The sequence below is a fragment of the Chenopodium quinoa genome, unplaced genomic scaffold, assembly GCF_001683475.1.
Source record: "Chenopodium quinoa cultivar QQ74 unplaced genomic scaffold, ASM168347v1, whole genome shotgun sequence".
Classification (NCBI taxonomy): Eukaryota; Viridiplantae; Streptophyta; class Magnoliopsida; order Caryophyllales; family Amaranthaceae; genus Chenopodium; species Chenopodium quinoa.
Genome location: NW_018742963.1, coordinates 1,186,952 through 1,201,199, shown reverse-complemented (window position 1 = coordinate 1,201,199; position 14,248 = coordinate 1,186,952). Strand labels below are relative to the sequence as shown.

The window sequence follows — 14,248 nt, the reverse complement described above, 5'->3', positions numbered from 1 at the left end:
GTCGGTACAGACGTGGATGCCATCTCAGAAGTACTCTCCCCACAGACGGCGCCAAAATGTTTCGGGGTTTTCTGATGTCCTGCGGGAGAGTTACAATTCTGAGACTGGAACCGGACGCCTGTACCTGCAAAACAAACGGATGCTCCGGACGATTGGAGATCCGCCTCCGACGGTCAAGTTAGTACTTGATTAAGGAGTAATTAATGCGGAAATAAAAGTAATTGGGTCTCTCTAGGTGAGAGTGTTAAATGTGCGTAATCTCTCTTAATGAGGATTAATGGGCATATTTATATGCCTTGGGATGCGTGCCAGTACTAGGTTTAGGTTAAACCTAAGGCTGACTGGGCCTCCCACAATGATTGGGCCTTGTTGGCCGGTTTTCCCATTTGGCATGGGTGGACACGTGTCACATTGCAATTGGTCCAAGGAGGACGAATCTCTTGATGACACGTGGCAGGCTCCTATTGGCCTACATGAAGGACACGTGCCGAAACCTGGCTGGCCCACGTGTCGGATGCTGATTGGTGGATAAAAATCCCCTAATCAAGAGCTATAATAGTCTAACTGGGGGGAACTATCAAATGCGATGAGTCACACCTCGATTCATCAACTTCGATCAATGAAACATAAACCCAATTACAATAAAAACACAACCATCATCTCATCCACCTACATCCTCGACTCTTCAACCTTCTTTTACTTATTTGCTTCATTTCTTCATTTTTTTTTTATTTTTTATTTTTTATTTTTTTTTTATTTCAATCCAACAAATTTTTCATTTGAAACTTTTTCCAAATATTTTTCTTTCTTTTCTTTATTTCTCTCTTTCTTTTTCAAGAAATGTTACTTTTTTTTTTCAAGTAATTCAATCAAACCTCCTTTTCTCACTTTTTCTCTTCTTCTTCCTTTTCTTTTCAATATTTTTGCATCAATTGCAACTTGAAACAGAATCACGCAAAAATACCGCATAAAATAGCTCCCCCAAGCTAGACTTGGGAAAAGTAATCAAATTGGGGCCAAGGGGTAATTTTTGTGGAGTTTATGAAAAATATAGTCAAGCTACAACATGGGTAAGCAAGAAGGGAACTGATGTTCTAATTTTGTCTGGAGGCTACCTAATGAACATGGCCTTCGTAATTTCAATGTGCACGTGCAATGCATTACGACACACTACTAAGAGTCTAAAGTCAAAACTAAGATCAATGCTACACCAGGAACTAAACACACACAAGAATGAATATATAAGGCTCAAGCCTCACGGTTAACACAGTCAAGCTCCTGAATCATACATAGTTAAATAACCTTGACTCCTACTAGGGATCAACCAATTCATGGTCAAATCATGATCTTTTAGTCCACTATGCAAGTCTTTCAATCGAAAATAAATCAAAACCTTTTGGCATAAAGGATAGGGGCACAGGGAAGTAGTTCAATGGCCGTTGGCCGTTCATTATCATGATTCTTTTATTTTTCATTTCTTTTTCCAGAAGAAAGCATTAAACCTTACTGCTAGTGAAAACGCACTAAAGTAGAAAGAGAGAGTGAAAGATGTACCTTGTCTTGTGTACACAAGAACTTCCCCCCAAGCTAAATCAGACAATGTCCTCATTGTCTTAAAGGGAAACTTGTAGTCAAAACTCATCTTCATAATCACCCAAAATAATGTCACCAAAGCCTCGAGGATTGCAATGCATCTCTTTTGAACAAAATTGAGCAAAAACGAAACAAAGTGTTAGTGGGAAAAAGAATAAAATTGAGTCATGTGCACTGTTTTGATCATAACTTTTGATGTATAAAAGATAATACAGTGATTATAATTGCATTGGAAAGTAGACTTAAAGATCTTTCCAACGATAGGTCACACGCAAAAATCCGATAATTAACCAGAAAGTTATGGCCTGTCGAAATTGAGCAGTTTTGCTGATCCATACGCGCGCCCGATCGGGCGAGCTCTTCCTGATCGAACTCGAACGCAGTCAAGCGAATTCTTCTCCTTTTAAATCAGCCTTTTAGATCAAAATCTGCACCAAGAGAACTCCCACAAGCATAAGATTTACTCTCCTTACCTCTCTAAGAACCAAAGAAAAATGAAAACACACAAAAATTAGAAAAGACTAAAATAAAAATAATGAAATACGGGTTGCCTCCCGCAAAGCGCTAGTTTTTCAAGGTCTTTAGCTTGACCATATTGATACTCATTGGCTCAACCGGGATCACCACACGGAAGAGGAACTCCGCAATGTCGCCCATGGGAATGATTGCCTCCAAGTGACTCCTTCATTTTATAATTATCCTGCCTCGTATCCGAACTTACCTTCATGCGGCCAAACACATCATTGGGTGGAATTTTGTCCTTGCTTCTCACAAAATTTCTATCAAATACATACTTATCAACAAAAGGGTTAGTAGCATCGATTCTTAAGCAAGTACAACCATCAAATTTAGAGTTATGTTCATCAAAGAGCTTGAATATGACTTGTTTATCCTGGGCCCTAATGGTCACTTGTCCTTTAGGAACATCTATTAGAGCTTGACTTGTGGCAAGGAATGGACGACCAAATATAATCGGGATCTTATGGTCTACTTTCATGTCCATAACAACAAAATCAATAGGAAAAATAAGTTCACCAACCTTAATTAATACATCTTCAACCACACCCTTAGGGAGTCTAGAGGTTCTATCAGCCATTTGAAGATAAATAGGGGAAGGTTTAAGTCCTTGCAAACCTAAATTCTCATACAATGAATAAGGCATTAAGTTAACACTAGCACCTAAGTCGCACAAAACCTTATCGAAAAATTTCTCGTTTATCGTGCAGGGAATAGTGAAACTACCAGGATCATGCAGCTTAGGTGGTAGGTTATCATATAAGAGAGTAGGGCCCTTCTTATGTGCTACTTCCTTATCCTCATGTCGATCTTTAATATTCTTTACAAAATTTGCAAATTGAGGCATTTGAACTAAAAGATCAGAATAGGGAATAGAAGCGTGTACCTTCTTGAGGGCTTCACAATATTTGCCAAAATGTCTATCGAGCACGGCTTTTGACAACCGTTGCGGGAAAGGCATCGGTTCCTCATAAGCCGGTGGAGCCACATATTTGGAGCTTTGAATATCTTTGCCCTTTTTGTCTTTCCTAGACTCCTCACTGCACACCTTCTCAACAACTTGCCTCGGAAAGGCTTCATCTCTTCTCAAGAAAACAGCATTGCATTGTTCTTTTTGAACCTTTGCTTGATCTTGAAGAGTTGATAGGCGACTCACCTGTTGTGAAAGTTGGCTTATTTAGCTTTCCATGAGCTTACTATGGGCTTGCAACTGTTGGATGGAGCTACCTTGTTGTTGGATGGCACTATTGGTTGTGGTAATGAAGCTCTCCATCATCAACTCAAGGCTAGATTTTTGGGAAAGTAGTTGCGTTGGTTGTTGGTTCATAGGTGTTCTTTGTTGGAAACTGGGTGGTGAGTTGTAGTTGTTGGATAGGGATGGTTGTGATGGTGGATTCTGTTGTCCTTGGGTGTTCTTATAAGAGAAGTTGGGATGTTGTTTCCAACCTTCGTTGTAAGAATTGGAGTAGGGATCAAAAGGTTGTTTGGGGTTCGAAGAGTAGAAAGCATTGGCTTGTTCAATAGACATATCACTCATATTCTGCGGGCAATCCGATGCGATGTGGCCCTGCACATTGCACATTTGACAAACCTCCAGTGGGCTAGTAGAAGTTCCAGATTGGAGCTTATCAAACCTGCTTGTTAGTGCCTGCACAGAACTGGCTAACATAGTCAAAGCATCTACATCAAGCTTACCTCCTTTTTTCACATTCTGACGACCTCCTGGATGATAATTATCATTGGCCACCATCTTCTCAATTAGCTCCTTTGCCTCAGTTGGGTTCTTTGTCAAGAGAGAACCCCCTGATGCAGCATCAATGTAGATTCGGAACTCATGGGTTAGGCCATTATAGAAGGTTTGAATCAACAGCCACTCTGGGATACCGTGATGAGGGCATTGTCTCTGTAACCTCTTGAACCTTCTCCAAGCCTCATAGAGAGACTCGTCATCTGACAGTCGGAAGGTGGATAGCTCGTTCCTCAACCTGGCAGTCTTCTCATGTCCGAAATACTTCACTAAGAAGGCCTTCACTAGCTTGTCCTATGTATCGAACGAGCCAGTGCCTTCATCTCTCAACCACTCTTTCGCCCTATCCCGTAGTGAAAAAGGGAAAAGGCGAAGTCTGATAGCATCATCTGTAACACCATTCATTTTCATAGTATCACATTTCTCCAAGAAACTATCAATATGATTTACTAGGCAATCATGTGGTAGCCCTGCGAATGAGTCATTGGAGATGAATTGGATGAATTGCGGCTTGAGCTCGAAGTGCTGAGCTGTTACAGGTGGTCTTATGATGCTAGAAAGGACTCCGGTAGTCGTATCAGGAATACCGTACTCCAAAAGGGATTTCGTTGGTTGGTCTACCATGTTTCTCCTACGTCGATTTCTTGTTCTCCTTCTTCTTATAGTTGCCTCGATCTCAGAATCAAATGGTTCAAGATCTTCTGAACCTGAGCGTCGTGTGGGCATGCACAAGAAAAACTAGAGAAAAAGTATCAAAAACACAAGAGAGAATAGCCGAAGCAACGAAATAAGCTTAGCAAAAACGAATCACAAATAATTAGATGAAAATCGTTAGTCCCCGGCAACGGCGCCAAAATTTGATAGGCGTGTCGCGTACCTAACAAAATATAACCTAACTGACCACTACTATGTAGCAGGGCAAGCAAGGGTCGAATCCCAAAAGACTAAGGTTCAAAAATAATTAAATAGACTCAAATTCCTACTAAGCAAGAATCAATGAAGATCGATTAATTAAGGAACTAATGTATGGAAAATTCGAAAATAAACTAAAGAATATGAAGAAATCAAGTAATTAAAACATCCAAGATCAAGTATCACCACAATTACGAATGATGCAATTATAATTCTACCCCTAACATACAATTCCAATTGAATGGGGAAAAGTAAACCCTAATCAATACCAAGGACCTCTCTCGAGTATCAATGACTTCTCTGACATACAATCAAGCCTATTCTCATGGTATCATGCATATTAGAGACATTAAACACATTACTCTAACTTCCCAATCATCAATCCAACTATTCTCATGTTGAAAATCAAACCCTAGATTGATCTACTCAAATCCGTTTAAATCCAACTCTCGCTGCGATAGAAACAATGGAATAATCACAACACCAAGATTACGTCTAACCTAGTATTGGCATAATCACAATCAATTTAGCATAGCAATTGCAAAAGTCATTAGAGAATTTAAAGTTTTAATTCATGCATCAATCATAATTGGGCTACCCTAGATCTTGGAATAGAAAATCTACTCACACATATTGAAAGAGACAATAACAATCATAAATATGGAAAACATAATTGAAAAGCAATTATAATTGAAAGAGAATGAAGTAGAAGTGAATACCAAGGATTCTTCAATTGAAGGGAATTAAATTGTTGAAGAACAATGCTCAAATCTTGTGCAAGGAATTAAAATTGCTTCAAAATGATAAACTAGAATTCTAGAGAGAGAAAGAGGAATAATGGAAAACTGAAAACTGTCTCTAATGAAAGTTATAAAGGGTATTTATACCCCTTAAGACCTAAAAAAAGAAAAAAAATTAAATCGGAGCTGCGCCATAACTGTGCCCGGTCTACCCGGGCTGTGCCTGCCCGATCGGGCACTTAGGATTAAAGTTGCTAAAATTGCTTCCGCTGGAGTTCTTCTTCGCCCGGTCCAACCGGGCAGGTTGAGCCCGATCGGGCGCGAGACCAAAATCATCCTGCTGCCTTCTCTTGAGCTTCGTAGCAATGTCAAGCTTCTTCTACCACGCGCCCGGTCTGACCGGGCATGGGTTGCCCGATCGGGCGCATGGCACTGCCATTAGCCTGACTTCCTCTATTGCGCCCGATCTGACAGGGCATTCCTAGCCCGGTCGGGCACAGCTATAAATGCTGCTTTTCTTCCTCTTTTCTCCTTAGTCTTGGTTCGTTGTTTAGCTTGCTTATACGTCCTCGTCCACTAACATCTCCAAATTGCTCTAAACATGTCCGAATTGTCCGGAAAACTCCAAATTCCTGTAAAACTTATAAAAATACACCGAACACACTAGAGAAGAGATTGTTAGCGGGAAATGGCTCGAAAGAGCCTAAAACCATGCAAAAACGTAATGAAAAGTTGGGAAGATATATGTATAAAACGTGTATATCAGGCAACAAATAAGTATTATTGTGACACATATGATGCTAAATAATCGAATTTTGGATAGATATTTGAAGATGAAAATGTTGTATAGAGTTTTATTATCAATACACTATTAATATTTCATATATAGAAAATTAATCATAACTTTTAATAAAAATCTAATAACCTGGTTCTAAATCCATCATAAAATTCATTTTAAAAAATTCTTTAAAATAAGATCCATTTATAATATATTTAAAATAATAGAGAATTAGTAAAAATAAGTTTTAATCGGTAAAAATACTTTCAGTTTAGTAAAAATAATTTAAGTATGATATCGCATGTCTAAATATATATCGTGCATTATTAAAAGTGATTATATGACCGTATTTAACATTCAAGCCAAAAGGTTTATCCTAAAATTTAATAAACAACCTAGGCATCGCCCGGGGCACAAAACTAGTATATATATATAAAGGGGAGTTTTTTCCCGAGATTTTAGAATAGGATTTTAATATTTTAAAAATTATTAGAGCGCCACGTAGGATTAATGTTTTTAAAACGCTACAATAGGATTATGCCACGGAAGATTAGTTTTTTAAAGTGTTACGTAGGATTATAATAAAAAAAATCACCACGTATAATTAATATTTTTAAAACGCTACAATAGGATTGTACCACGTAAGATTATTTTTTTTAAAAAGTGCTACTTAAGATTACGATTAAAAAAAAACAAATTATAAGAGCGACACATAAGATTATTATTTTTAAAAATCACCAAGTAATCCCGACCACACAATGTGGCCAGCCACATATGAAACTTTGTGAAATAAAATATTATTTTTCTATATTAGGAATTGTATCTAAATATGAGAAACAAAATTAATTTTTCATTTTATTATAAAAAATTCAAGTAGTATTAAGCGAATATCACAAAGTTTATCAGATAAATATGTATTTAGTAAAATATTTTATTTTTAAAAATACAAACAAACCGTGCATCGCACGGATTTCATCTAGTAAATTGCATATTATTGAGTATTGAGAGTATAGAGGTCGATGTGATTAAATGAAATGGAGAGGTAGAATGGTAGATATTTTAACAAAGCTTTTGATGATGTAAATAAGAGCATGTCAAATAAAATAAAATAAAATGAACATGGATCAAAAGAAAATGAGGTAGTGTCAGTAGTGGTGATGTGATTGCAAGAAAAAAGAGGTAGTGACGATAAGAAGATAAGGGGAAAAGGGGAAATTATTACCCTCATTTTGGTGTAATCTCCTAATATCTTTTTTTTTATTATTTTTTTTTCATAGTACAACTAACATCTTTCTTTTATCAATACCTCATCCTCATTAATTAGCATCATCTTCATTTGCAATCATTTTTGTTGGTTCTAACATTTTAGATATGAGTATCATTTTGGTTGTCGACTGCCTCATACTCAATTATACTAATTTCGACCATTAATTTGCCAATATATGTGTAGGCAATTAGGCATGGAATAATTGTGACTGTGCCACATTTGATTTTATTGAGTCAAAAGTTTGACATAATGATTATTGCAAGGTCAATTGAAATAATTAATTTGAGTGAACAAACTGATTTAGCCATTCTAAATACTAGTATCATAATTAAGTACATTTGAGATTTGATTTAAAGTTTAGAACCCAATAAAACGGATTACATTATAATGGGCCATGACAATGAAGTCCAAATCAAAGGCAAGTAGAAGAGAAATCAAATTGCAACTCTACAAAGTTTAAACACTCCCATTCCTTACAAAAAAAGGGGGGGGGGGGGGGGGGGGTTGGGTTGTTTAACAATCTCAACCAGTTCATTTAACGTATAATTATAGTTTAAATAAATCAATTCATGAGCCAAATTAAGTTTAAGGGGAACCAAATCAATGAATGAAGTCAATAAATTAGTTCTTGGTCAATCAAATTAGTTTGAAATGAAATAAATATTAGAGCCGTTCAAAAAAGAAAAAAATAGAGATTGTAACCCTATGTACATATCAATAAAATTTCGATACCTACTATATGTATTTTGACTCTATTATTTACTGATTAATTATATGTGTTTACCATTATCATGCATTGAAAGACCTTAGAATCCATTAAAGATCTTCATGACTAGTACATGTTATTTAAAAAGCGCATATATTGAACAATTTATTCCTTTTCAAATATCCAAATATGAAATAATCTCCAAATCACGAAATATATAATTTTCTTAAGGATTTACAAATTAAAGTAAATTACTACCAAAAGCTTCGTTTTATTTATAATGATTATCAAGATTTTGTGATAGGCTTACTACTAAGTCGGCTGATAAGTATGTTAAAGAAAGTCAATGATAACATACGCGATTGCAAGTCAAAGAGTAGAGTTTTGTAAATTTAAAACTAATTTAGTTGATTTGATACGATTCATGAGACTAAATTATGACGTATAATTACAACAAAATAATCTAAATTAAAGTCATTATGCTGACAAGTATGCTTATGAAACTGACAGTTGAGTTAACTAACTTCCAATGATCAGGTGATCACAACTAATTGATAACTCAATTTAGTAAATTAGACATTCTTTATGCTGTGCCACCTGTTCAAATAGATAAGAACAAAAGCTTAGTTTAAATGAATCTACACCATATTATTGATACAAGTATTGATATTTTTTTGGAAACTTTGATAATGGGTGATTGATATTGTAGTGTAGTTATTGACACTTCATATCAACTTTGATACCATTATTATGATGAATTGATTTTGGGATGTGTTAGGTGAAATTGGTGGATTTGGAGTTGCAAGATTGGTGCTTAACAATAGTTGTTTATGAGATGAAGGTGATTATTGATTGTTGTTAAGGTGTGCTCGGCAACAATTTTGGTGGAGTGGCGGATGGTGGCTTGTTTCAAGCAGCCATTAATTATTCGTAAAACGCTGCTAGATTAATCTTTACATTACTTTTATTAAGAATTATAGCTATGGAGTAATTTATTTTGTCGAACACGTCCTTTGTGTTGGTTGGATATTGGCCATGCTAATTACATTCCTTTGTTGCTAGAAGAAACTGTTTTATATATTTATTATAGATCTATCAACTCATCAATTAGAACTTTCAATTAGTTGAAATTTTAATTGAACTAGCTACCTAAACATGTTAACATCATGTATGTATATATAGCAAATGATGAAAAAAGCAAGTATTTCATATGCAATAATTAAATGATGATATAGAATTAGGACTAATCTCATACGTGTAGATAACAAACCTTGCAAAAACTGACAACACAACTAATTTGTCTAATTGTCATCATAAAAATAATTGTTTTAATAGACAAAAGAAAAAAGAAAAAACACAAGACAACTATTATGGAGGTCAACTATTTGAATGTGACATGTTAGAAAACAACGAATTGGCATTAAATTACAGGCAATGCCACGTGTGTGACTTAAATTAGTAGGAGACCACAAGTTAAGTTTTAGAAGCTTGTTGGGATTTCTAGAGTTTCAGCTCATTCTTGTATCACTTGCTACGTGGATCAAAGGAAAGCCACTTACCTAAACACATTAACCACATATTATACTATTAATCGACCCATTATTACTACATCCTTTATCTTTCGTTAACGTTTTTTGACTTCTCATACTTACTAAAATAAAATTTAAAAAGTTGATATTCAAAACTATATACATTGATACAATTTAAAAAAAAAAAAATGATTTTTCTTATATTTAATACCATGATACAAATTCAACAGAGTTATTTATCCTAAAATCAGGTTTGTTAGTAAAATATGGAGTAGTCGAACAATCTTATACTTGTGATTTTTTTTTTTTACAGTAAGATACGAGAGTATCCCTTCTATTGCAGGAGGGGTGGGGTGAGGATCGAACCCTTTTTACACCAGAGGGAGATGAAGGGACTAATCATCCCTCTATTCCTTGATTCTCACTCATAATTCTTATATACAAAGTCATTATGTCTTTTCAGTTTAAGAAAACTAAACCCAATTCACATGTACTCGTAGATGTTATCCAACAATATTGCATGTATGAATGTGTGAGAGTAGGATAAAACCTTCATCATCCGGGTGGAGTAAGGATTAAATGTAATAGCTTGTAAAGAAGGTGATTCAAGGGATTAGTACCTATCCAATAGGCAATAGTTAAAAGAATTGATACGGCAAGTACTAATGAGCTTAACAAGTCTTAATAAGAAATTGAAAATTTATTATTACCTGGTACAAGTTTAAACACTCGTGAAGATTTTCGATGATTTAAAAAGAGACTTAAAATTTTGAAAAAATCATTGTCAAAGGCCACGTTTCACCAAACTACCACCTACTTGGCCGTGTGCGGTGCTCAACGGAATATTTTAAAGCTCAAAGAAGTACAAATGAAATAAAATGGTAGAGAAATAAAATTCAACCAAATTGGATGATCATTAGTAATTAATTATTCTCTTCATTTCAAAATAGATTTTTTTGGGTTAAGTTGAATCACAATGATAATACAATTTACATAAAGATGAGGGAATTTGAACATGTAATCTATTATAAATACCGTCGATTTTGACGTAGTTCTCTTTTTGTTTTGATACACCTCAATTGCCAAATGATCTAAATTAACATACACTTTTTGATGTGTATTGATTGTTAAGAGTCTATGTTAAATATGGGCCTAGGCCTCACCCGTGATCAAAAGAGGGAGTCCACTTTACAAGATCAAAGTAGGTTCTATATTATATCTCAAAATCATATGACAATAGGTAGAATAGCCCCTTAGCCTTATAAATGTTTAACTCTCTCATATTTTATCAATGTGAGACACTTACATGTGCTATTTGAAAAGGCTTTGTCTCAACACTCCCCTTCACATATAAAGTCCCTTTTTTATTTGGTCACATGTGACGTTTTATTGGACCAGAGTGCATTTTCACATTCCCCTCACATGGACTCATTCAATTTGACCCAGAGTACATTGCAACCATTAAATGTCCCAAATCGTGAATTTGGCTATGATATTATGTTAAATTTTGAAATAATATGAAATGAGCTCGGGTAATCTAAACAAGGAGGACCAAATTTATTTTCATTAATGTCATGCTATTTTATCTTGTTAGTAGTTTTTTAGTTCATAAAATATAAATTGTGAGATTGATTCATATGAATGATCGGAAAATAATCATGCGATCTTTCTGAATATGTAAAAGGTGAAAGTCAAAGACAACTCATCACCTCTAATAATTATGACAGAGTTTTTGTGCAAAAAGAGGAAATAAGCATAATATTATGATATTTTTATGAGAATTATAATTGTCCAAAATTATATGACAAAATAGGAAAGATTCATAAATGAACAAAATATTTTGGGACATCAAAAAAAAATATTGGTAGGATGGAAGATTATAGTCCCTGTCAAAAAAAAAAAAAAAAAAAAAAAAACACCTTATAGTCGAGTAAACTAACTTGACCAACCTATAGCTAATTTCTCACCAACAAAGTGTTGGCTTAATTGGTAAGTTTCTTACCTCAGATTCTAGAGGTCTGAGATTTAAATCCTACCGAGCAAGGGTGCTTGGGGGTAGGGTTCCCCTTACCCTCTCCCTCTACTCTCAAGTGCCTGTTCCGCAAATATTGGATCAAAAAAATCATGAGGATTGAGGTCTTGTCAGGGTTCTCCTTACATGCATTAAAAAATAAAATAAAATAAACCTAGCTAATTTCTCATGTTCAACATTTTCTTAGAATAATGAGTGTACGTGCATATACTATGTATTAACCTTTTCTTAAAAAAGAACTTTAATTGTTGTATCCAAGGATAGTTTATAACACCTCTAGTAGAGCTTAATAAGCAGTAGTCGAGTCCAATTAAACTTTTTTTTTTTGTCCTTAAATTCAATTATTGAAAGATAGGAGGTGTAACATTTGATTAAATTAATGCAAAACAAGGTTTAATGAAATAATAAGAATAAGAAAGCAACAAAAAATGATATAACCAAAAACACAAGGATTTTTATGGTACGATTAATTAGACCTGTAGTACTAGTGTATATATATATATATAATGGCTTAAGGGTGTAATCTAATTGATCACCTAACGGGTCCTATTATAACACAATAAAACCCTAATAAATTCTAGAGTGCTCTTTCCCATGTATAGTTCTAATAGTCGTCGTATATATGCTGAAAAAACTGATCTGATTATATAGAAAATATTCCATAAGGTATGATACGCTTCGCTCGGATTAAAACAGCCTTCACTCGACCACGCATGGACATGCCTCTTAGAAACACGGACCCACGCGCCCTTTCCAAAATACATCAAGGTAGAAGCTCATAAAAGACTTCTCCTCGATGCAGCACAGGCGTGCCACTTTTTGACACGACGGGCGGACGTGCTGGTCTAGCATTCATCATGGCATAGACATGTCGTTTTGAGACATGGGCATTATGCCTATATAAAAACGAGTCTATGTGAACTTTTTGATGAGGCATAGGCGTGTCCGTTAAAGGCGTGGGCGTGTCTCCCTGTGAACAATCAAATGTCTCGTGATTGCTCGATTACAAGTTATATCTAACATCAATATATAGAATGTGTCCATACATGATGGATAAACATAATGATATACCATCTCTCTTGTATCTTTTCCATTTCTAAATTCCCAATTGCTTACTTCCTAGAAATGAGATTCCAAGTCAAGGAATAAAAAAGGGATAATACTTATTTCCAAAAATGTAAAATGGAATCATATCATTCCAAAAGAAATTGTTTAAGCAACTATAGAGCTTCCAAGTAGATAATAAAGCCGTGGTGCTAAAGAAAAAGGTGGTTGTGAAGGTTTATAGTCCAACAATGCCGTAGACAAATTCAATCGAATAAAATATCAATAAAAATAAGAATAATAAATTGATAATAATAATAATCAATAAAAAGTGCTTAATACGCTTTCAGATATTCCCTACATTTTTATTCATTATCCAAATATCTATATATACATAACCTATAGTTTGTGTTCTTCTTCATCCTCAAAAAGCAAGCTTAACTACATACTCATCTTATTTTCTTTCTCGTCAAAAACAAAAAATCTTTTCAAATTTAATTCTCATTTTCATTACTTTTATTTAGGAAAATAAGCAAAAAAAAAAACTCATTCCTTTACTTTTTCTACAACAAAGGTGTCATTTAACAAGAAAACCCAAAAACCCAAAAACTCAAAAAAATGGACTTTGATGAATTTGAAGAATCAGAAGTGATGTTCTCAGACTACTCATCATCGGATGAAAGTGTGGAAACAAGCGACGAGACTGAAAGCGGCGATGATCGAAGGTGGAAGCATTACAATCAATCAAACCATCCAAGGATGATGTTGAAGAGCATAAAGTGTCATAAGAAAAAACCAAGGATAAGCTCTTCTATGCCGGTCAATATACCGGCTATGAGCTCTTTTCGATACGGTATCGAACAGTTCGACGAGGACAATGATGATGATAATGATGATCTAATGAGGAGATTACCTCCACATTTGATTGTAGAAAGAAGGGACAATGAAGAAATGGCAAGGTCATTTAGTCCTTTAAAAGGGAAAAATTTGTGTGAAGCTAGGAACAACATCCTTAGAATGACTGGATTTCTTGAGAGATGATAGTTTAACTAATTTTTGGTTTCTTACATAAAAAAAAAAAAGGATGATTTTGGATGTGTTTAATTAATTTGATAGGATGAAAAACCAAATTGACAGGAAAAAAAAAATGTGTGTGAAGGATAAAAGAGGGAAAAAAAAAAAAAAAAAGATTTTAAAAATCAGATTCCTTCTTTAAAGAGTTTACTTATTATTCAAAATATACTCCATACTCCGTATATTACTTGGTTGGGAGTTTTAGATTGAGGGAAAGAAATGTTAATTACATTGAGTTGTATCTTCAAGGGTTATCTAATTTGGGTTTTTGCCCGTGCTGAACAAACTAATGTAAATTTGATACTTTTGT

General features: G+C 34.7%; 2 protein-coding genes across 2 annotated transcripts; one reads left to right on the top strand and one right to left on the bottom strand.

Annotated features, from left to right (window-relative positions):
• Positions 1 to 2,402: 2,402 nt before the first annotated feature.
• On the bottom strand, positions 2,403 to 4,480 carry LOC110728875. Its single transcript, XM_021908545.1, has 4 exons — positions 4,307 to 4,480; positions 3,701 to 4,150; positions 2,504 to 3,265; positions 2,403 to 2,417 (listed from the first exon to the last, which is right to left on the bottom strand). The coding sequence occupies exons 1-4, from the start codon at positions 4,478 to 4,480 to the stop codon at positions 2,403 to 2,405; spliced, it is 1,401 nt and encodes a 466-aa protein (XP_021764237.1).
• A 9,002-nt stretch (positions 4,481 to 13,482) lies between these two features.
• Positions 13,483 to 13,905, top strand: LOC110728874. The gene has a single exon (XM_021908544.1). It carries the CDS (start codon positions 13,483 to 13,485, stop codon positions 13,903 to 13,905), a length of 423 nt encoding a protein of 140 aa, XP_021764236.1.
• The last annotated feature ends 343 nt before the right edge of the window (positions 13,906 to 14,248 follow it).